The sequence below is a fragment of the Mirounga leonina genome, unplaced genomic scaffold (genome assembly GCF_011800145.1).
Source record: "Mirounga leonina isolate KUSES-001 unplaced genomic scaffold, KU_Mleo_1.0 Mir_115, whole genome shotgun sequence".
NCBI classification, from domain to species: domain Eukaryota; kingdom Metazoa; phylum Chordata; class Mammalia; order Carnivora; family Phocidae; genus Mirounga; species Mirounga leonina.
The window spans coordinates 53096812-53119596 of record NW_023270268.1 but is presented as its reverse complement, the minus strand read 5'-3'; the positions used below and the strand labels follow the sequence as shown (position 1 = coordinate 53119596).

At 42.0% G+C, this 22785-nt stretch overlaps 1 protein-coding gene across 2 annotated transcripts in view; it reads right to left on the bottom strand.

Annotated features, from left to right (window-relative positions):
* Positions 1-22785, bottom strand: part of LOC118005778 (schwannomin-interacting protein 1) — a 119550-nt gene that overhangs the window by 49231 nt on the left and 47534 nt on the right. The window contains exon 1 of one of the 2 annotated variants that reach the window (XM_034998022.1): positions 3301-4086. The exons of the other annotated variant lie outside the window; for it this stretch is intronic. Coding sequence (XP_034853913.1) covers positions 3301-3330 — 30 coding nt within the window. The 5' untranslated portion in view covers positions 3331-4086. Of the gene's footprint in view, positions 1-3300; positions 4087-22785 lie in introns of those variants that run through there. 2 annotated transcript variants of the gene reach the window in all.

Here is a 22785-nt window from a genome sequence, read left to right as displayed (position 1 = left end):
TAGCAACCAATAATTGGGAAATGAAGTGATACATGGTTTTCCTGGGCCTCTTTACAATCTTCACTGAGCCCCTCATGTGTCTCAGAAGAAGGTGGCTCTTAATTCACGGTAACTGACTTATTCATGCAGAAAGGTGGCTTCTGGCTGGAACCATGCCAGGATGTTAACTAGGGAACATCCCATTTCATAGATGAGAAAACTAACAAGAAACAAAGGGATATTATGACCCACAGACGATGAAAACAGTGCAGGTTAATGGTGTGTGGGGGGGGGGTGGGGGGAAGGAAGGATAGAGTAAGACTGAAAGTCATCCCAGTGGCTATCAAAATAAGAAACCACGATACCATAGTATGTTTACAATGCCTTTATTCTTAGTCAATTTTATACATAGTAGGCCTATCCATCCATATTACCTGCGGGTTTGTTTTAAGCACTGGGAAAGCACATGGATATAAATATAAACACCCCTGCCATCATGGAGCTTACATAAAGTGAGGGAGACAGAAGATAGACAAATACGTAAAATATGTCTCTGATAGACGGTGATGAGTGCCAGGTATAAAAGTAATTAGGGAAGTGTAACAGAGACACTGGGATAGAACTGGGGAGTTGGAAATTGACATAGTTAAGTCCAGAGAAGGCCTTCCCAAGAAGGTGATGTTTCAGCAAAGACCTGAAGGAAGTGAGACAGTTACTGACAGGAAAAATACAGGATGCCAAGTTGAATTTGAATTTCAGATAAACAGAGAATGACTTTTTAGTATAAACATGTTCCAAACACTGCAGATTATCTGCTAAATCTGGCAACCCTACATGGGAGTACCTAGGGGAAGCACACACCAGCAGAAGGGACAGCAAGTTCAAGGCCAGGCTGGCATAGTGGGAGGGGAGTGAAAGGAAAGGGGAATGTGGAAAGTCCCAGAGGAATCAGGGGCGAGTTGATGTAAGGCCCTCAGGGTCAGGGACCTGATTCTGAGGAGGAGAATTTTGAGATGAGTGACATGCTTTGACTTAAGTTTTAATAGATCGTTCTGGATACTGTGTTGAAAATTAGACACAGTGGGGGGGGGGTGCAGGGGGAGAGTAAGAGCAGGAGCAGTTAGGAGGCCATTATGCTCCGATGATGATGATGATGATGATAGTAATAATGTACACCTAGACATATGCACCAAAATGTGCACATAATTTTGGGGAAATGGTCCCTGGAGCTCCATTCATGGACTCTTCATTAAGAAACCTTGGTATACATTGATGGGAAGAAAGGAATCAGTCCTATAAATAAATTCTTACTTATTAAAAATGCTACCCTAAGGAATTTGCTTTAATCACTGCATTTTCATCCTTAAAAACAAATAAATAAGCTTTCATCCGAAAAAGGGCAAGTTTCTGAAAAACATCCTACTGTTGATACACTACCAGTGCCTATGATAACCTCAAGCCAAGGACTTAGAGAAACTGCCCATTCTGAATCCAGTCACGTGCAGTGCCAGGTGGGTTCTAAACCTAAGGTTTCTAAGTAGATTAAGACTTGGCTTCATGGTGAATGTTTTTGTTTTTACTGATTTATGAATAAAGGGAGGATGTTTCAAACATACACATGAAGGTAGTTCTACTCCAAAACACCAGAGAGATACAGAATCTACTGACTATTATTATCTGCCTAATACACTTAATTTTATTGTGAAAATAAACAATAAATATTTCAAAACTATTAAACACACAATGACAGTGTTGTATGTTGTAGTTCGTGTAAAAAATCAATTTGTCTCCTTTCAGAAGCAGTCGGCTAACAAAACCCCTTCTTCTCATGAAATTGCTGATATCAGACCAATTTTTGACCTCTAAAACCAGTGATTTCATGACCAACTTAATGAAAAGGTATAGGGAATAATCTTATAGTAGTTTGCCTTTCAAAAGTTAAATTACATAGCTTCTCTGAAAAGAGAGTAGAAAAATTATTTTAATTTTATAGTAATTTAGTCACCTGGAGCCATGCCATCAGTAGGCGAGGCTCTCCACAGGTGTTTGACATTCCCCATTCTCAAACCCTGTATTGTGTATAAGTGAAGTTTTGGGTTTTCCTCAGCATCTTCCCTTTCTCATGGGAAGAATTCCTGGGAAGCGCAAATCTCGATATTTAGGCTCCCTGGACCTAGATGTACTATGAAATGAAAATACAATAAAACAAGCCCGTAATTACAAAATTCCCATCTTGAAGCAGAGAGAAGAGTGGATAAATATATTTTACAGGCACACGTTACTTAGCTGAGAAACCACTGTCTTGAGTCCTGTGAAATGTACGATTCTGCCTGCATACATTTACCTCTGGGAAATCTGACCTAATGAGAAACACCTGCTTGTCTCAGGCAACCCACCTCACACAAGGAAGAGGCATTGTTAAGTTAAAGAACTGGTCTCTTCGAGCTTCTGAACTCGGTCAGTTGAGTAATCCCCCAACAGTAACCACCCTGGACTTGGATTAGCCATGCCTGCTGCCGCAAAGAGCAATTACTCTGAGAACATTCTCGTTGTCTGCTTACATCGAGGACGCTTTCAGTGTTGCCTTGACAGTCCAAGTTGCAGGAAGGAGTTATTAACACTCTCGAACTGGTCTTTTGAAATCGTCTAAGTGTATAATTCAAAACTCCACAGAGCAAATTAGCACAAAGATGGATATGTGATACTAAAAAATTTTCCATGTGGAGTTTTTTTTATGCACGTCAGCCCCTTAATTCTTATTTGCTAACCACTGAAAACAACATGCTAGTAAAAATAAGTTTGGAAAGACATACAAGTGCAACTTTAAACATCAAGTGCATGCTGGCCGATTTTTGAAAATGTCTCAGATCATCACTTACGCTTCTTATTTACATAACTTCCTTAAAGACAATCCTAAAAACTGGATGCAAAACAACTCCCATCCTATGCAATGAGCAAAAATCGCATTTTGCAATGTTCCCCGAGTGAATTCTGACCAGGTTTTTCCCTCCGTGAAGCCCCTTCAATTCAATTACAGTTTACAGCGGTTCCTCTCATTTGCCCAGACTACAGAGAACGTGCAAAGCACAGATCACCTCAGTGGATTTCACGGTATGCTTTAAGGGCCAAGGAAGCAGTGTTTTCTGCCCCATTACTCCCCAGAAAACCTAATTACAATTCAGATACTGTTTGCGGGGAAGGCCAAGAGTGGAGGATGGCAAAATCCCTTGCAAATCCGGCAAGAGGCAACCTGCTGCTTTGGAAGAGGAAGGCCTCCTCTCCCAGAGGATCCCGGCCTCACGATCAGGCTGTAAGTCTTACCTGATACGAACAGTTCTCCTGATGTACCATCTCAGTGCATCCTAGGGCCCAGACCCCAAAGCAGGACGGCTCAGCGAGGCTGCAGAGGCCAAGCGCGGAGCATCCACTGGCGGCGAGAACGCCCTGGGCCGGCAGGGGCTCCCCGCAGATTAAAATGGATGCTGTCTCGCTGAGCAACCTGCGCAGTGGCACCGCCTGTGCCGGGAAGCGCGCCGCGAGCCGAGCCGCTCTCCTCGGAAACCAGCAGCGAGGCTCACAAACATGGAGCTAGGACGGGGCTGGGGGAGGGGGCGCGCTCCTCGCTGGCACAATCAGCCAATTATATTATAGGCACAAAGAAAAGGATCAGTCTGGGGCTGGTGTGACCTTCTGGTGCTTTATGAAGGCAGCTAAGTGATGTGGAAACATGCTAGTCCTCATTAAAGGGAAAAAGGCCAGCGAGGGAGAGGGAGAGAGGCAGACACAAATCAGTGTTGCAGTTGAACATTTCTAACCTCCGGCATCATCCTGCCAGCCCACAGATGCTGCTTGCATGGTGCTTATAAAAAAGAGGCCTTGAGGATCATTTCAGAACTTTTAACGTGCGGAAGGGAAAACAATCCATTCTGAACATGGACGCTGAAGGGATGTTTCCCGTGTTGAGTTTTTGAAGTGTTTGTCAACTTTATAACCAAAAGGAGGGTCTTCGTTCCTTAAAAGGATGTTATTTGGTAATGCTTTTGATTCCCCACTTCTTTTTGGCTTTTAAGCTGCCTTTTAAGTCACACAGAAATCGAATGAAATAATTATTCCTAAAATTTTTTTAGGGAGGGAGCTTATTAAGGTATGAAAGTCAGTATAAGTCATTCGTTTCATGAAAATGAACCTAGATTGTAAGGTGTTTTTTTTTTTTTTTTTTTGAAAATAAGGGTATCTCTATATATAATCCAATGCCAGGACTTGAATATATAGATACCCTAATACTGGACATACTATCCTAGAGACAGACCATTCTACCTAAGAGTCTGTAATGGAAAGAATTCTGGACTTGCAGATAGTATTCAAGGGAAATACGTGTTTCTGGGGGCGGGGGGAAAGGGAGACAATTTCTGAAATGCTTCACAGGGTCATTCTGGGATTTTAGGATACATAGAAAGAAACAACTAGCTCTGTAAGTTCTTGAAACTAATTTAATGACGGCAAATTAAGAAAATAAACACAGTAAAATAAAATTCCTTATCTAATTGCCATAGGCAGTTTGTTTTGTTGTTTCTTAATAATATGGCCCTGAGCACATAAATGATACTCAATAAAGACTTGACTAAATTTAAACCACCAAATTAAAAAAAAATTCAATAGGGTTATTATTCTTAATTAATTTTTACCTATCTCTCCACCTCCTCAAAAACTCTTACTATTAACCACACAGTCTTCATCATGCTACTGACAGAGAAAAACAAGTACTTTATGCCTGAGGAATGAAATCAACATATTTGACAAGTTTGCGCATCAAGCCCTATCTTAAGGAATGATGGGAATTTGCATTAGGAATATATGGTGATGTATTTATAATTTTGTAAGAATACCTCTGTTGCATGGGAAGAGAAAAACTTATTTTTAGAAATATTCTTCAATTTTGTGATTTGAGATTCAAACAGGAGAGAAGTTTGCTACCTGAGTTCCACTCCAGGGACACAGTCACATGCATGGCTTCAGCTTCCCAGTTAGGGGAGTGAAGAAGTGGCAGGGAAGGCCCCATGGATGATCTCACAGGTTCGGATTTTGGCACCGGGTTCACCGGGTCCCAACGAAAAGTACCCTGGAGGTGTAGCCTGCGGAAGCTCCTAGCTCTTCTCTGTGGAGGAGAAAGGCCGTGGGACTGAAGGACTCTTTAGGCCTGTTCATTGGCAGGTGGCACAATGAAAGTTTGATGAATGAAGCAGAGACCTGAGCTAGATCATCCTAAACATAGGATGAAGAAAAGAGGACAGAAACTTTTCAGGGAAAGGAAACAATATTCAATACACCCTCATCCCAAACTCCACCCTTCTCTATTGAGTCATCCACACTGGACAAGACATAGACTTCTGTGTGGAGCACCTTGCTATACAACCCCCTAGATTAAGTTTCTGGAATCGTAAGTATGTGTAAGGAAAAGTAGACCCTAGTAAGAGTTCCTTTTGCAAGGTGATAAATAAGATGAAATGAAAATCCTATTCCTAATATAGAAGGCATACCCCAACTTTCCAAGACAGAACAGCTTTAACTTCAAAGGCTATTAAAACTTGACTCAAGTTACTACTTTGACAGTCTATGACCTAAAGACTCAGGAACATGCTTTCAAGCTGTAAAGGCCTAAAAAGCCGCTTCCAGGACTCTGTTCTCTCCTGAAAACTAAAGGCTCTGGGATAGATTACATAAGCTCCTAAAAACATTTATCATGTGTTGTTTAAAAAAAAAAAAAAGTCTAAACATGATCCCACTCTTTGCAGTTGCTGTTCCATAAATAGTGGAAGTGACTCAGAGGTGGCTCTGGGGAGAACAGATTTCTGACAATTGTATCCCAAATCCTGTCAAAAAACCCTCTCAAGTGGTATAAACAAGATTAAAAAAAGGTAATATATCAAGCAAGCTTCCCTTTATAGTCATTCATTGGAAAGGACTTTGTGTTACAATTTAAATTATGATTTGCTAGTACAAAAAACTTTAAACAGAAACCAGCTGTTCCAAGAACATTTAAGCTAGAATAACTTACCAAACTACAGTAACATTTGTTATTTTTGGACCAAAAATATTGGCAAACTGTGTAAGTATGGTCCATGTAGCGTAGAGATTCTTTTTTCTTCTTAGGTCTACACAACTTTCCTTCCCATAAAAACTATTGGGTTTCAGATTAAGGCAGGAGATACGAGAGATACACTGTTATTTTCCAGATCTGGAAACTGAGGCCTAAGAAAGTTGTGACATGCCCAAGAATATAAATCCTCCTCTCCTCGAATATCAACAACAAGGCATCAAAGCAAGAAACAAACAAACAAACAAACACAAAACTCCAGATTTTCTAGTTCATATCTTGTGAATGTGTTCTTATTAAACAATGCTAAATAGAGGCCCACTAGATTTGGAGAAATAAACCCCTTTGACTGAGCCAATGTAGGTTGGCCTCAAAATCAAAATCTATCATAAAGTAAGAGGCTGCAGTATCATTCTACCTAAATCTGAATCAAAGCTATGCTTAAAAGGAAGAACAATTAGAGTATTTCTTGATTAAGCTGTTTTTCCGGGACTGAGCAAACTATGGTGTCTGTAAATCCAGAAAAGTATTTTTTTCAATTGTGGCAGTTAATAGCAATAGAATGAAAGAGATTTTTGGGGTAGTGACTGTAGTGATAAAAGTCACGTCTACAAGTCATGTGAGCACACAGTTTCAAAGTGAATTATTGGGATTAGGGACTAACTCGGAGGGGGCAGGGGGAACTTTCTGGCACAAGCTGTGTGATTTGATAAGGGCTTGGCTTACACAGCTGTGTACATTTGCCAAAACTCATTGGATAATATACTTTTGCACTGTATGCAAAATTTACCTGAAAAGAATAAAAAAGATCTCGTGAACAAATTCTGAACTGTAGTTAATGATATGCAGGCATTTGAAATGCATCAATAAATGAGATGAACTGATGGATAGATAGAGGAGATAGTTTGATGGCAAGCTGTGACAAAGCAAGTTTAGTAAAACTTTAACTGTAAAATCTGGATGGGGCATAAATGGGTATTCACCTAAGAACTGTCCAGTTTGAAAATGTTCATAATGAAATTTTAGGAAACAAGGCAGTTACGGGGTTGGGGAAGATAAGCAAGGAAGTTATTGTCTTAAGCATTGTTTTAAACTTTTAAGCTTTTCCTTAAGAATTTTGGAAAAGCAGGTAGACATTTTTTAAAGCTTTCAGCTGTGCTTCCTTCAGAGCAATGGAAGAAAAGGAATTATAAAAAACATCAATCTTGGCCACATTAGGGCGACTAGGTCCTTGAAGGACCTACCAAAGAACACAATTGGTGTCACCTAGACAACAAACCTTGGAAAATGGCTTTATAGTTTACAAAGTACTGGCCCCGACATTTCCCTCAATTCTTACAACCTTGTAGTTGAGACAGATTCCTATTATGTGCTATGTGAAGAAGTGTTTCTGTCCTCTAGGAGTTTGGTAAGAGAAATAAGGCAGTATACAAATGATTGTATATAATGGTGCATGATTTGTGCCTTCAAAGAGATTTCGTTGTTTGTTCACCAGGAATTCTGGAGACGAGGAGAACTCTTAGCAAGGGTACACCAGGAGACTGCAGTAATCTTGTTCATGTCTTGAATACCTATCTTTTTTATTTCTAGATTAATGTAAGTTTGCTTAGAACTTGGATCTTGGTTGGTTTATTCAGTGCTAATATCCCCAGCATCTGAAATAGTACCTGGCATGTAACAGGCTCTCAATAAATATTTTTAACTGAATGTATAAATGACCACGACCTTCAGAACGTCATCTCATTTATCTTGGGCCTCAGTTTCCTCTTCTGTCAACTGAGGATGTTAATTCCTTGTTTATTGGATTGCTGACAGGATGAAATGAGAATAACGTGTAAAACAGCTCTTGGGTGCTCAGGAGAGGAAGAGAAATGGATTTTCCCCCCTCTCCTAATTAAGGGCAATGCAAGAGGTCAAGAACAAAGAGAGGCCTGAACGATGGAGGCGATAGTGGGGATGGAAAGGAAAAGACAGAGGGACGAATTGCATGAGACACCGTGAAAAACGAACTGATGCATCCAGCCAGCGGTCTGACTTGCTAGTGAACAAGACAAGGAGTCATAAGGCTTTGAGGGTACTGCTGGAGTAAAGCTGGTGCTGCGCAAAGAACAGGGAAGTCAGAAGGGGGAACTGATTCTGGGGGACTGGGCTGCAGTAATGAGTTCTTTTATTTCTCCCCATAAGTTCTGAGTTGAAGGTGCAGGAGGCAACTGGGGCTCAGGAGACAAGTCAGGTCAACAGATAGAATTTGGGTTTTTTTTTGCAGGGACAGGAAAGTTGAAGCTGTAGAAAACTAGATGAAAGGAGAGATTGTAGAGAAAAAACAGTAAGAAACAAAGACATCCTGTGGTAAGCACAATAATGACTTCCCAAAGTATCCACATCCTAATCCCCACCTGGGAAAGGGGAATTAAGGTTGCTAATCAACTGACCTTGAGACGGGAGATTATCCTGGTTATCTAGATGGGCCTAATGTCATCACAAGGGTCCTCAAAGTAAAGGAGGAGGCCGAGGAGGAAGGATCAGAGAGATGGTAATGTGAGAAAGGCCTGGCCCAGTGTTGTTGGCTTTGAGGACAAAGGGAGAGCTCACAAACCAAGGAGTATGGGAGGCCTCTAGAAGAGGAAAGGAGATGGATTCCCCCCCTAGAGCCTCCAGAAGGAGCACAGCCCTGTTGACATGTCCATATTAGTCCACTAAGACTCCTTACAAACTTCTGACCTCCAGAACTACACGATAATTATTTGTATCGACCTAAGTCACTAAGTTGGGGTAAGTTTTTGCAGCTGCAATAGGAAATTAATACTAATCTTGGGTGAAAGCCCACATTTAGAGAGCAAGAGGAAGCAAAGGGAATGTGGTTAACAGGGTGGGAGGAAAATGAAAACCAGTGTAGTGAGGGGATGATGGGGGCTGCTGGCAAATTGCACTAAATTGCTTCAAATGCTTTTCTGCAGGGAAGCAGACAAGACTAGTAGGGTGGAAGGTAAACACAACCAAGAGCCAGTAGTTCTATTAGGAAGTCGTCGGTTCCTCTTGAGAGAATAATCTCAGTAGTAGTGTTTTAGGGTAGAAGCCAGGTTATAAGTGGTTAAGAAGTTGAAGGACTGAGTAGAAAGCAGTTTGTAAGGAAGTCTGCTGGTGAATTAGAGCATTAGGGTGGTAGGCTGGAGTGCATAGTGGAATCAGAGGGGCTGTGGTTGTGGTTGATTTTTCAGATAGGGGAGACCCAAACATATATGTGTTCAGCAGGGAAGGAGCTAGTGAGAAGGGAGAAATTGACGACAATTGGTGAAAATAACCAAAAGGGCCAGGTCCTGGAGTTAGACCAGGAGCACATGATGGGTCTTCATTCAGCCGTGGACCTGAAGATATGATGAACAAAGTTATGAAGCAGTGTTGAGTAAGGAGGAGGTCACGGTGGTCCTGGTGGAGAAAGATGCAGGAGCACAGGTGGGAGTATCCTTGGGCCCTTAAAGGAGGAGCAGGTGGTTAAGACCTGAAGGGCAGGGAGGGATAAGGTGGGATCAGAGAGTCTGGACCAATATGGTGGAAAGCTTTTCCAAGAGATTTGGTAGAGGGTGCTGCTGTATTTCTTGAAAATATTCAGCTAATGCTATAGAAGAACAAGAAAAACAAATGGGATGAATGAAACTTATGAGGTGTGAAGAACAGATGATGAATATGTAGTAGCTTGTCAGACATATGTGAAACCACATAAGATATTTAGATGGAGACAATGAGTGCGCAAGTAGAGGCAGAATTCATGATATGTGTTAAGTATCAGTAAGTAAGTAAGTAACCTGGATGTGTTAGACATGGATCAAGCATGTGTGTGCAGGGCACAGAAAGGAATGGAAAGAATAAAGAAGCACCTAATATTCACAACACGCTAAATAACCTGAGGCATTCAATATTCATTAGATTGTACACTGACTGTCCACTGGTGACATCCATTCTGGCCCTATGTGTCCTCTGCCCAAAAAATGCAAATACGATCCATAGCTGCTCATCAGGAGAGGGGGCGAGCTACAGAGGAAGCCAGAAGGACTTGCCCCTGTGTCTCTGATAAACCAAGTTGCGTGTCATTGGCAGGCACCTCCGTCTAACTGGTCCTCCCTTCTCAAACTTCAACTCTGGCTCACAACCTTATCATCGACAGGGAAGGTGGCTGTGGCAGAAAGGCTGGACATAGCAATATTGTATAACCTAAGATTCAGGTAGTGTGGTCCTACGCCGTATCCTGTGTATGTCAGTGTGTCCCCTTTCCCTTGCTTTTTGATGTGCATTCTAACTTGAGTCAATGAACTATGATTTGAGCATGTTACTTTGGTCTGCGACTTCTGGGATAGAGTTTCTGTAATGGACTTGGAAGCTCCTGTTGCATCAAGGTCATTTCTCACATGACAGAGAGAATGCTTGGTATCAGAATATTCCCACAAGCTCTGAGGCCCAGAAATGGGAAGTGAGAGAAGTATAAAAATGAGATGGGTTATAATTTTTTTATCCCTGTAACTATAAATAAGGAACTTATCTGAGAGTCTTACAAACCACTGTAAACTAATTTACTCAGAAGTTTTTACTATTCTGACCCTGGTTACCTTTGTTTCAGGTATTAAAAATAGTTTCCTGAGCAAATTATTAGTGTGAATCAATGGTTGTCACATTTTCTTTTCTTTTTTGAAGTATTAGAATCTGTTTTTAAAATGAAAACTGACATGCAAAATAATAGAAGTGTTTTCAGAGCAACATAAAATTTTTAGTTCAAATTTATGATATTTACCGATTATATCCTCTATTGAGAACATGAGGCTGTTTTGTTGTACATAAATATTTGAAAATAGAACTTATAGATGTCAGTTAAAATTTTAGTCCAACTGTATTTTTACATTTATTTAATTTGTTTGATTGCACCACATCAAGAGAATCTGGTTTCACATAGATAAGTAGTTGGAAATGATAGCCGGCCTTTTTAATAGCTTATGTTGCAATCTCTGATATTCTTCATGAAACATATCTAGAAGCTTGACAGCAAAGTAATAAGAAATTTATTTCCAGATTGACTTACTAACACCACAGAGCAACTGCTCACATTTGTCATAAGGAACAGATAGAGAAAAGACAGAGCGTCCAAACTTCCAACAGGTCATCTCTCTAGAACCAGACCTGCTCATTTGAGGTATGGGCCATTCACTTGGCATTGCGCAATCTACCTATTAGGCTTGATGAGGGAATGTGCCCTAACCTGGCACTGAACTGTGCTGGGCCCCGTGGGCATCTCAGATAATTTTTCCTTCTTGGACATGCACAGGCATGACTTTTTAGTAAGACCAGTCCAGAGGTACCACCTACGTGGTCAATGACACATTTACAAGTTCAGTTTTAAGGACCTTTGTAAAAGACTACTTAGCCCAGAGAGATAAATTAATATGCTGATGTCAAAAAGGGGGTGGGGCAAAATACTTTGCATAGATATGAGGGAATGAATCACTACATTTGGGCTGAAATGTTATATTCTTCTTACCACAGCTTTTCGGGACCACTCTTCTCCAAATGCCCAAGGCCTCACAGACGATCTCATTTGTATCTATATTCAGAATTATTTTCACATCTCTTTAATTACCAATTTGATTTTTTTTGGGGGGGGGCTGGGGGTGAGGTGTTTAGCAGCTCATAGAACAGGTGCAAGTGAGCCTTTAAAAATATCTCCCGCAACCCTGGGTTTCTACAGACAACAGTTTGAAACCAGATGCGTCAGGCCGTGCTATAGCAGGCAGCCTCCCTCTCTTTCTAGAATAATGCGATGGTTTATATTTCCATAGAATCTGCCAAAGTGCTTGTTTATTGGACACGGTCCTAGTCCTCTCCCCATAGTATTTTCTGGCCAACGCTGACTGAAATTCACATGCTGTAGAAAAATAGTAACTGACTCAGATAAATTTGGGTGAAGTCTACATGGTTTCATCCCAAATTTATGTCAGTTTTTAAGGACCATTTCTTTTCGTCTCCATTTCCCAGCCTTTGGAGTCACAGAGAGTAGAGGCAGGAAAGTGAAAGGTAGTATAAACCTGCCAGGGCTAACACAAGACTTTCAAACAAAAATAAGCTGGTCTGTCAAGAGGAGCCAAGCCAGAACTAGCGCAAAGCGTGCGTGTGCGTGCGTGCGTGTGTAGAGGAAGCAGGGGCACACTCTCCCTCCGTCCCTCCAGGTTTTTCAGTAGCCCAGACAGCTTTACCTACCAATACAAGTACGTGTAGCTACAGCACCACATGGAATCCCCACGACAGAAAAGGCTGTTCATTTCTCCAAGGTGGCGGTGCTTGACTTAAAACCAGGTTAACAGAGCATGGGGGAAGGGGACAGACCCTCATCTTGAAGAAAGGTGACCTCTAGTGGACAACAGTGTTTTTAAACCGGTTCCAATTGTGAATAGCATTAGAAAACAAGAATCATGTCAAAAGTGTGCTTCATTGTGTAATTGATCTTCCCAGGATGTTTTTAAATACCAATTCTAAACATAAATACGTAAGTCTCCAGTTACATTAATGGAAGAATTTAAAGTTACACCAAAGCTAAGACATCCACAGTTACAATCTAGGCTATCTTTGATAGTTCTGGACTTGATGGAGCCTCGGACCAGGAGTCACAGAACTGGGTTCTGGGCTCAACTGTGCTTCTTGCTAGGCAAATTCACTTGGGTAACAGCTTCATATCTAAGAGTCTCCACTTTTTGGGATGCCTGGGTGGCTCAGTCGGTTAAGCGGCAACTCTTGACTGGCTCAGGTCATGATCTCAGGGTCCTAGGATGGAGGACCCGGCCGGGCTCTGTGCTCAGCAGGAAGTCTACTTGAGATTCTCTCTCTCTCACCCTCTCCCTCTGACCCTCTCCCCACTCGCACGTGCTCTCTCTCTAAAATAAATAAATAAATCTTAAAAAAAAAAAGGAGCCTCCACTTTCTAATCTACATGAAATGTTTGGACTCAGAACTGTCATCTTCCTTTCCTGCTACCCCCACTACTAACTACTTCTAGGCTGTCAAATAGCTATCATTTAAAATTAAGTTTATTTTATATCCCGAGGTTTCCAAATGAGCAACAATAAAATTAATATCACAGTAGATATTAGCATTGGGCGAGTCAGCAAAAAACTATTAGATTTCAATTCAAGGTCTTCCTTATATAAATGTAATAAAGATAAAGGCACTGATTTTTTTTTCTTTTTTACGTTGCAGAAAAAATATTTCAAAAGCTACACACACTAGATCATCAATTTGTGATGACATTTTAGCTTATTATGAAAATTAGCCACCATTTTCAAAAGATTTATTTCAAAGAATAAAACAAAGTAATGATGAAAAAAGAAACATAATTTATGTAGTATATCTCTTCTGGAAACTGCTCATCAACTGACATATTTTCCTAGTGTGTCACTGAACACAGGAAAGGGGCATAATTTATGAATAAACTCTATTAACGTAATCTCTAAGGAACTATTAAAATTCTTTAATCTTAAATCTTAAATCTTATTGTTCCCCCTCCCCAATACCAGAGTAATGTAGAGATGCTATTAGTTATAATGGGATTTAGTGCTTAAGATCTTCCTTGGGTATATTCTCTAGCTTTTCTGGGGCCAGTTAAGCAACAATCTGAAATTTATAATCTTTCTTTTTTTAATTTAATTTAATTTTTTTAAAGATTTTATTTATTTATTTGAGACAGAGAGAATGAGAGAGAGAGAGCACATGAGAGGGGGGAGAGTCAGAGGCAGAAGCAGGCTCCCCGCCGAGCAGGGAGCCCGATGCGGGACTCGATCCCGGGACTCCAGGATCATGACCTGAGCCGAAGGCAGTCGCTTAACCAACTGAGCCACCCAGGCGCCCTGAAATTTATAATCTTTCTAATAGTCACTTTTCAAAAGAGGTGTTGGAATGACTTTTATTTGCTAAAGGGTAGGAAAGCAAACATTGGTCCAAGAAGTTTTTCTGAAGTGTAATAAAGATGCTAGAATGTCATTTAAAGATTTCATACACTTAACTTTATCTTAAAGCTATCGAATGAAAGTTTCTCATCTTTTAGAAATAAATTCTTTCTGAGGAGAAAGGTACTGGTTAGGAAATTATGCTCCTCCAGACAGTGGACAGTGAATGGACTCATTCTTGGAGAGGAGGGTTAAAATCCATCATGGATTATTCATAAGCAGGAAAGGTAATCTGCGTATTAATCCGGACTCTTCTAAAACTCCCCAACTGAAACCAGTTTTCCTCTGCGAATATCAAAGAGAGCCTCTTTCAGAAACATAGGCTAAGCCAACAAAACATTCACTTATAAGTCCCTGGCATTTTCATTACTTACTGAGAAAGTCAAGATAGGAATTAGCAGTGTTTTTGAGGTTCAGGGCGTCGCAGAATCCCTATCCACCTCACTCTGATATTCTCCTCTCCCTTCATCTGAGACCATAGAGTTGGCTTGTTTTCATTCTCAACAGTCAAGCAGAGCAAAAGAAGAAGAAGAAGAAGAAAAACAAAACCCTAGGAAAAGAAATACAATCCATTATGACCAGACACCAATGCTTCCTCTCTTTCTCTCACGGCCTCTGACTTGCGTGAGAACAGCAGCCAGCTAAAAAGGCACACATCTGCTTTACAGACAGCAGTAGAAACTTATACTGATGGTTTAAGCTACTTGTGTTTTGTTTTGAGGTTTTTAAAAATCAAATTCATGTTCCAAAAGACGGAAGCGATCTCTTCAGCAGAGCTGTTGCTACAACTAAGGTGATCAGACCTCTGGCCCTAATTTTAAATGGCATACATTTATAAAGCATCCTTTTAAAAGAAATTAAGCCTCATTCACTCCCCTGGTTGCCCTATTTGATAGTTTTGAGAGTTGCATGCTTTTTGATATAGTTCCCAAATTGTTATGAAAAATTAAGTGCTTGCAGCCTTACCCTTTGTGAATGAAAAGTACTTCTAAAAACATAAATCCGATTATGTCACGTCTTGGTTTAAAACTCCTGGTGGCTTCCCAGCACCACATGAGGATGAAACATTTAGCATGAAATAATAATTTCCTCTCCCTGCTGCTCTAGGTCCTGACCTACGTTCGGGACTTCTTTGCACTACTCACAGTCTTGCTCACTTCGCCCTGGGCGTACTGGCTGCCTTTCAGTTTCCTAGAAAAGCCAAGCTCGCCCCTGACTCGGGGCCTTAGCGTGTACTACTTCTCAACCTGACCATGCCTCCCTCTTTGGCCAAGTAACTTCTGCTTAACGCCGGAGGCCTTTCCCTAGCCCCTGCTCTAAATAAAGTCCGGCCTCAAATGTAGTCAGTACATTCTGTTTTCTTTCTTAGCCCTTACCACAATTTGTAACTATTAGATAATTTGTGGGATTTTTTTTTAAGATTTTATTTATTTATTTGAGAGAGAGAGAATGAGAGAGAGCACGAGAGGGAAGAGGGCAGAGGGAGAAGCAGACCCCCCACTGAGCAGGGAGCCCGATGCGGGACTCGATCCCGGAACTCCAGGATCATGACCTGAGCCAAAGGCAGTCGCTTAACCAACTGAGCCACCCAGGCGCCCTAATTTGTGGGATTTGTAATGTTGACTTGCTCCACTAGACGGGACGGCCCATGAGAAAGCAGGGGCCGTATCTATGAAGTCTACCATTATATAACCAGCATATGGCACAGTGCCAGGCATATGCAGTAGGTGTTCAACGAATATTTGAATGAATGCATGCCATTCTCGAAGTTCTCTCACGTCAGAGCCTTGGGCTTCAGGGCAGGGAGCATGCCTTCACCCAGCTGGTATTAGCTCAGCTCACTATTGCAGTAAAGCTGGTCAAGTGCCCAGCTCGCCAACTCAAGACAGTGAAGCCTCACCTGGAGAGCCAACGGCTGCCTGCCAGCTTGCAAGCTAAACCTGGTGAGGCCTTCTGACAACATCTCCCTCCTCACTGTAAATTACAGCTTTGGCAGGCTCATGGGGGGGGGCCCTCCCCTTGCTGATGTGTCTCAGCAGGAGGACTGACCGGGCCAGCTGGACCTGAGGGCAAATAATCATTCACAGCTTCCCATATAAGGCTAACAGGTACTAAGCTGAATCCACTAAGCCTCCGATTTAATTCAAAATCAGTAAGGAGAAAAAAACCCAGCCTAATGTGTTTTCCCCCTTCTCAATTGGCTCCCTTGTGTAATGGATTCTTGACTCCACAGGACAGCCTGGAAAAATAGCAAATAATTTGTCAACTTGTGCACCCCAAAGAAGGATATTGATAAGAGTAAAAAGTCAGAATCCTTATATTTAAGGAATGTTAATGTTCCAGCTAGTTTTCTCATTAAAAGAATAGGATGTAAAATGACCAGCAGGAAGGTGAACTGAGTTTGTGAAAGACTGATACTTTTCTTATTTTTTTTAAGATTTTATTTATTTATTTGAGAACGAGAGAGAGAGCGCAAGAGAGAGCACGAATGGGGGGGAGGGGCAGAGGGAGAGGGAGAAGCAGGCTCCCTGCTGAGCCAGGAACCCAATGTGGGGCTTGATCCCGGGATACCGGGATCATGACTGGAGCTGAAGGCAGACGCTTAACCGACTGAGCCACCCAGGCGCCCCTAAAGACCGATACTTTTAAATGTGCCCACGGTGGAGGTTTAGACTGGAGGAAAAAAGGCAAAAAAAATTTTTTTAGCATTTTACTTTCTTAGAAGAAAACAAAAATGACAGCTAAAAAACAAGCAATAAGCTACAATTTAGGCTGCGGCTTTCCAGAAAGAGTTCTAATGTTTAAAGAAGAAATGCTGGATGTGGCTTGAGTGGCTCTAATCCAAACGTTCCCTCTCTGTAGAAAATACTTGCTATCGTGTATCACAGCATCATCACTATGATTTCCGCAGTAAAAGAACATTGTCAGTATTTCAGGTACCTGCTTGCCCGGTCTTGGTGACAAATTCATCTTGAATCTGGGTCAAGGGTGCATCGAGTACATGCCTGGCACTGTTGAATCTAAAAAGCCCTTGTGGACTCCTCATTTAACACCAGTCACCATTATCCAGGTTCAATGGCTTAATCTGTGGAGGGCTCTGCTCTCCCCAGACTGTGAGTGCAATAAGGCAGGTCTGCCATCTGCCCCCAGATTAATGATGATTCCACCTGCTATGCATCCTTGTCCTGCCCTGCCCTGTCTGTGTCACCTCTTTCTTACCCAAGACTACAGTTCTCGAATGGACGCACCAGAGGAAGTCTTCTGTAAAGACAAGGGGAGAGCTCCTACGTGCAGGCATGAAGCATTCTCAAGGAAGGATTCAATCTTCTCTTTGGCATGAACAATAATAATTCAGTCATGCTTCACTTGGAGTTAAGAATAACTTTCAGATTTTCAACTTATTAATACGTAGAGGTAATGGCAATAAATGAAGAATCCTTCTGAAAGTGATGCTAGTTCCTCAGGTTGAAAAAAAAAAGATTAAAAACGGAGTTAATAGGTTTTAGATGAACTCAATTATTTTCTTATTTACAAATGGTATGGTTAAGGTGTTTTTCATTATTTTCAAAATCCCCTTCATCACTAAAATGTTGACACATCGATGGGATAATAAATCAAATGACCTGACCCCGCCAGGGTCATATTTTACTGTTATTTGGTTTTTTGGAGGGCAGGGGGCTGGAATAAGCACAGGACCAGCTACATGCTTTGCAGAGCCCTGTGCAAAATGAAAATTGGGAACCCTTTGTTCAAAAATTAAGAATTGCAGATGGCAACAGCAGAGCATGAAGCCAAGAGCCTTTGTGACTTTAGAGGTTACATGCCCATGACGCCCGTCCTGGGTGGCAGATGGGGGAAGAGAAGGGAACCAGACATACAGTCATTTCATTTGAGAATTACGTGAGTTCTTGCTTTTGGAAGAAAAAAGTATCTCTGGCTTTTGGCACACGAATACCAATGGAAAGACATAATAACTTCCTTCAGTGAGGAAGGAAGGAGACAAAACTAAAGAGGTTGCTGGGGGGAGAGGAAGAAAACGACCTTTACGAAACACATGTCAGCTGCTGGGCCCAGGGCCGGCCCTGACACTGTCACCGACCTTTCCTGCTCTGGCATAGGGTCGATTCCATACTAGAACCACAGAAGCTAACTGAGGCCAATGAGGAGTTGAAGCTTAACTGCTTTGAGTTTAGAAAGAGCAGGTTAAGAGATGCAGACACGGGACACCTGGGGGTATTTGGTAATTCCGGAAGGGATTTCTTGCCTGACCCACATCTTCTGCTTAAGACCACTCACCCCCACTGCTATCAGCTCAAACACCCCAGAACTCTTCCTTTGCCTTCAACACTAGCAGCCTCCCCTCCACTATTCGTCTTGGAGATCAGCCAGCCTTACCATAACATCTGTCCACTCTTAGTTATGCCCCCTTAACTCCCAGGTCACTGCTCATCCACCTAAGTGCCTTCTTATATGGCGTCCTATACGTCTTCCTCCTCAGACCCCTGCCCCTCAGTCCTCCACAGGCCTTCTAGGGGGCCCTCTTCGTGGAACATTCCCTTCACTGTCTGGCTCTCACAGGAGCCTGAAGGCCCTGTCTCCCCTATAGCTCTTTCAGGGGGTAGCTATTTTCTCTCCCACCTCCCTTTTGCCAAGGGCCTGTTGGATGGGTAGATGTCTTCCTTGCTCCTGTCTTGCTTCCAGACAATTGTTGCTCCTCCCTAACGACCTGCTCTGACTCTTCTACCATCAGACTCCTGATACCACCTCCTAGCTGCAGTCACCTCCCCCTAGCTTACCTGCTTCATGCCTTGAAGACGCACTCTCTGACGTGAGTTCTAATTCTTGGGGATTTCCATGTCAACTAGGACATCCCTCCGATATCTTGGCCTGTAAGTTCCTTGACTTCCTTCCTCTTCTGTTCTATCTCAATGACACCAGCTCCCATGGTCCTATCCTGACCTTGCCATCACCAATGTCACGACCTCCAAAATTTCAATGTCAATCCTCTTATTCTCCAACAGTCTCATTTTCTCATTCCAGCCAACTCTCTCTAGTATTCTAATTCCAATAATTCTTCAACTACAGCAGGCCCTGCACCCCATACACTGCCCATCTTCCTCCAATCCTCAGTCCCATTATGTCCTCCCTTCTCTCCTACACACCTTAGATTCCATGGTCCATCATTATAACCACCAACTTCATACTCAGTTAGTTAAATCCCAACTGTGGTTAAATTGAGCTCTTTGCTACTCTGTGCCTCTTTTCAGGCTGATAAATGTGGCTGGAGAAAAATATACAACCACACTCACTTTAAATTCATGACAGCTTACCCCAAGTGTGCCCTTAGCACTGCCTGGTTTCCTCTCTATTTCCCCAGTCCATTTACTCCCACACTCTCCTAGACAACCACAATGCTTCCCGAAAGAGTCATCCCAGACTTACTGTCTACATTTCCCTCTGCCCTTTATTCTCTTTTGAACACCCTCCAGTCAGTTTTGTCTCCGCCATGTCACTGAAATGGCTATACCTTCCTAAATCTCCAGATCAATTCCCAGTCTTCCAGAACTTCTAAATCTATGAGCACTATTCAAGTATTGTATATTTGGTTTCTAAGACAACATTCTCTTCTGGTTCTTTTCCTATGTTAAAACCTGTCCTCTGCTGATCCCTCTCTGCTTCTTCCACTTTTAGCTACTGGAGCTGTGCTGCCCAATATGGTAGCCTTGAGTTACATGTGGTTACTTAAACTAAAATTTCAAAAAACTGGAAATTCAGTTCCTTAGTTGCACTAGTGCTATTTTAAGTGCTCAATAGCCACTTGTGTCTAGTGGCTGTCATACTGGATGGAGCACGTGGAGACTATTTCCATCACAGAAAGTTCTCCTGGACACTGCTGCACTTGAATACCCAAGGCTCAGTCCTTGGGCTTGTCCTCCATCTGGAACTCACTCTCTTGGAAATGTCATCCAGTCTCTTGGCTGGTGACTTCAAAACTTATACCTCTAGCTTGGACTGACCCCTTAACTCAGATTCCTTCATCTGACTGCAAACACCTTCTCCACTTGCATGTTTAATCGATATCTTAAATTTATTATGCCCAAAACGAACTCCCATCTTCCCAACACCTGACTCCTGCAAACTCTTTACCAACAGTCTTCCCCGTTTCAGTAAATGACAGCTCCAAGCTAAATCTGGGGGTCATCCTTGACTCTTTCCTGCCTCTCACACCTTACAGCCCACCAGCAAATCTTCTTTGGCTGAACCTTCACATATATCCAGAATCTGCCCACTGTTCACCACCTCCACTGCCACTATTCTGTTCCGGACCATCATCATCTCTCACCTGGATTACTGCAAAGCTCTTCTATCCCGACTTTCTGCTTCTGGCCTTCCAACCTGCCTTACCTGGGCAAATTCTCAACAAAATACTCAGAATACTTCTAAGAGATAATCTGATTATATTATTTCTCAGGTTTGCTCAAAGCCTTCTCATAGTCTTCATCTCACTCACAATAGAAGCCAGAGCCCTGCTAAGAGCTTGCAGAGATTTCTATCATCTACCTCCTAGCACCCACAGGACCTGTTCTTCCTCTCATTTGGGCCCTGCCACAAAGCCCTCTTCAACAGTCCTTGATCAAGCTCAGCACTCTCTTACCTCAGGGCCTTTGTACTCTGTTTCTGCTTGGAACTCTCTTACCCCGGATAGCCTGTGACTTGCTACCATACTTTCTCCAGATCTCTCCTCAAATGTTGCCTTAGCTTTCAGGTCTTCCCTGACCACCCTGTCTAAATTTGTAATTCTTACTTAATGCCTCTCCCTGCCCCCACACTCCCTACCCTCTCCCTCTGCTTTGTCTTCCTCCATAGCACTTACCACATTTAAAATACTACATATGTTCTTGTTTGTTTATTGTTTAACTCCCGGTATCATATCAGCTCTAGAATAGCAGGGGCTTTGTTTTGTTTATAAGCTATCTCCAGCATCTAGAAAATTAACTGTAGCACTCACCTCAGTAAACATTTGAGGAGTGAATGATCAAAGAGAGGCACATATTTTCTTTCTTTTCTTCTTTATCCTCAGGTTTCAGTTACTTTGTTCTAGTAACTACCTCTACCCCTTTAGGGTAAAATGCACTTGATTTCAGGCAGAATGAAAGCTAAAGGTTTTAAAATATTCTATACTGATAAACTCATTTGATTATACACACACACACACACATATTATATATATACATAAATTATATATATCCATATATTTTTCTTTAAGTATAACTTGTCTATAATTGTAATTTGTAGGAATTTTAATCATTTCCTCTCAAAGGAAGAAATCATAATTTCAAGTGTTTCGTCTTGATGTCTGATTTAAGTGGCAGAAGTTCCTAATATTTATTCTGATTAAGGTAGGTGCAGTGGGTGAAAGGTAAAAACACATTGATTTTAGAACTGGTTCTGCTCTCTTCTTCTAAGAAAAAAATCACTTTAAACTATAGAATTAACCTTAGGGTCACCCTCTTGGAGCTATAGAAGTCTTTTTACAGAATGTCCACCTGGAGTCTGGTCAGAGAGCTGGGAATGGCCAACGGCAGAGTTCTCCAGGTTGCCAGGTGATCCTGGTAATTAGTATAGGTTCATTCAAACCTCGAAATAGCTGGCTGATTCCAACCAAGGTCAACTGGCCCAGGGAGAGATGGCTCCCAGGACCTAAAGACCTGAGCCATCTGTCCTGAGGCTAGGAATACCAGGCAGCAGGCTAATCCCCACCCTGAGGCTCAGGCCTCATCTAGGGCCACAGAAGGAGAAAAGTTTGTGGGGGCCAATCTACGCGAGAGCCCCAGGTACCAGCTCAGCCTTCTGGTGGCCTCCCTTAGGTCACTGGCCTTCAGGATAAAGATGGAAGGCAGATTCTAGACCAAATGCCTGGCTCAAATCAGAGCTTCATCAAAAGGACAAGTTGTATTATCTGTACATTTTCCAGTCCCTGTAAATTCCTTGGAGAAGTAAAGATTTCTCTGCTATGCAAATAACCATTTCCTTAGGAAGCAGTTAGGGGTGGGGAAATGTTTTCTTAACTGAAGCCACTGGGTGGTAAGAACGTGCAAGTGACAGTCAAACAGAAAAAGCAAAGTGATTTACTTTTAGGGGTGGTGTTTTTTTTATTTCTTTCTGTTTCGTCTTGTTTTCCTCAGAAGAGTGGAGAGAGTGGGGTGGTTTTAAAATATGTCTAAAATTCTTTGATGCTCTTCCCTTAATGAAGTGGAACCTAATTCCCTTCTCCCTGAGTGAAGGCTGAACTCAGTGACTTTCTTCTAAACATGAGAGATGATGGACTCTGAGAAACAAACTGAGGGTTCTAGAGGGGAAGGGGGGTGGGAGGATGGGTTAGCCTGGTGATGGGTATTAAGGAGGGCACGTATTGAATGGAGCACTGGCTGTTATACGCAAATAATGAATCATGGAACACTACAACAAAAACTAATGATGTAATGTATGGTAGATTAACATAACATAATAATAAAAAAAAGAAAAGAAAAAAGAAAAGAAAAGCAGAAGCAACACACCAGCTACTGTGGAGACTAGGTTTAAAAAGACAATCCGCTTTCTCTCTCTTGTTTTCTTTCTCTCCAATCACTTGTACTAAGGGAAGTTTGCCACTATGTTCTAGAACACTCAAGCAATGTATGGAAAGGGCCACAGGGTGAGGAGTGGAGGCCTCCAGCCTCCAGCCACGTGAAT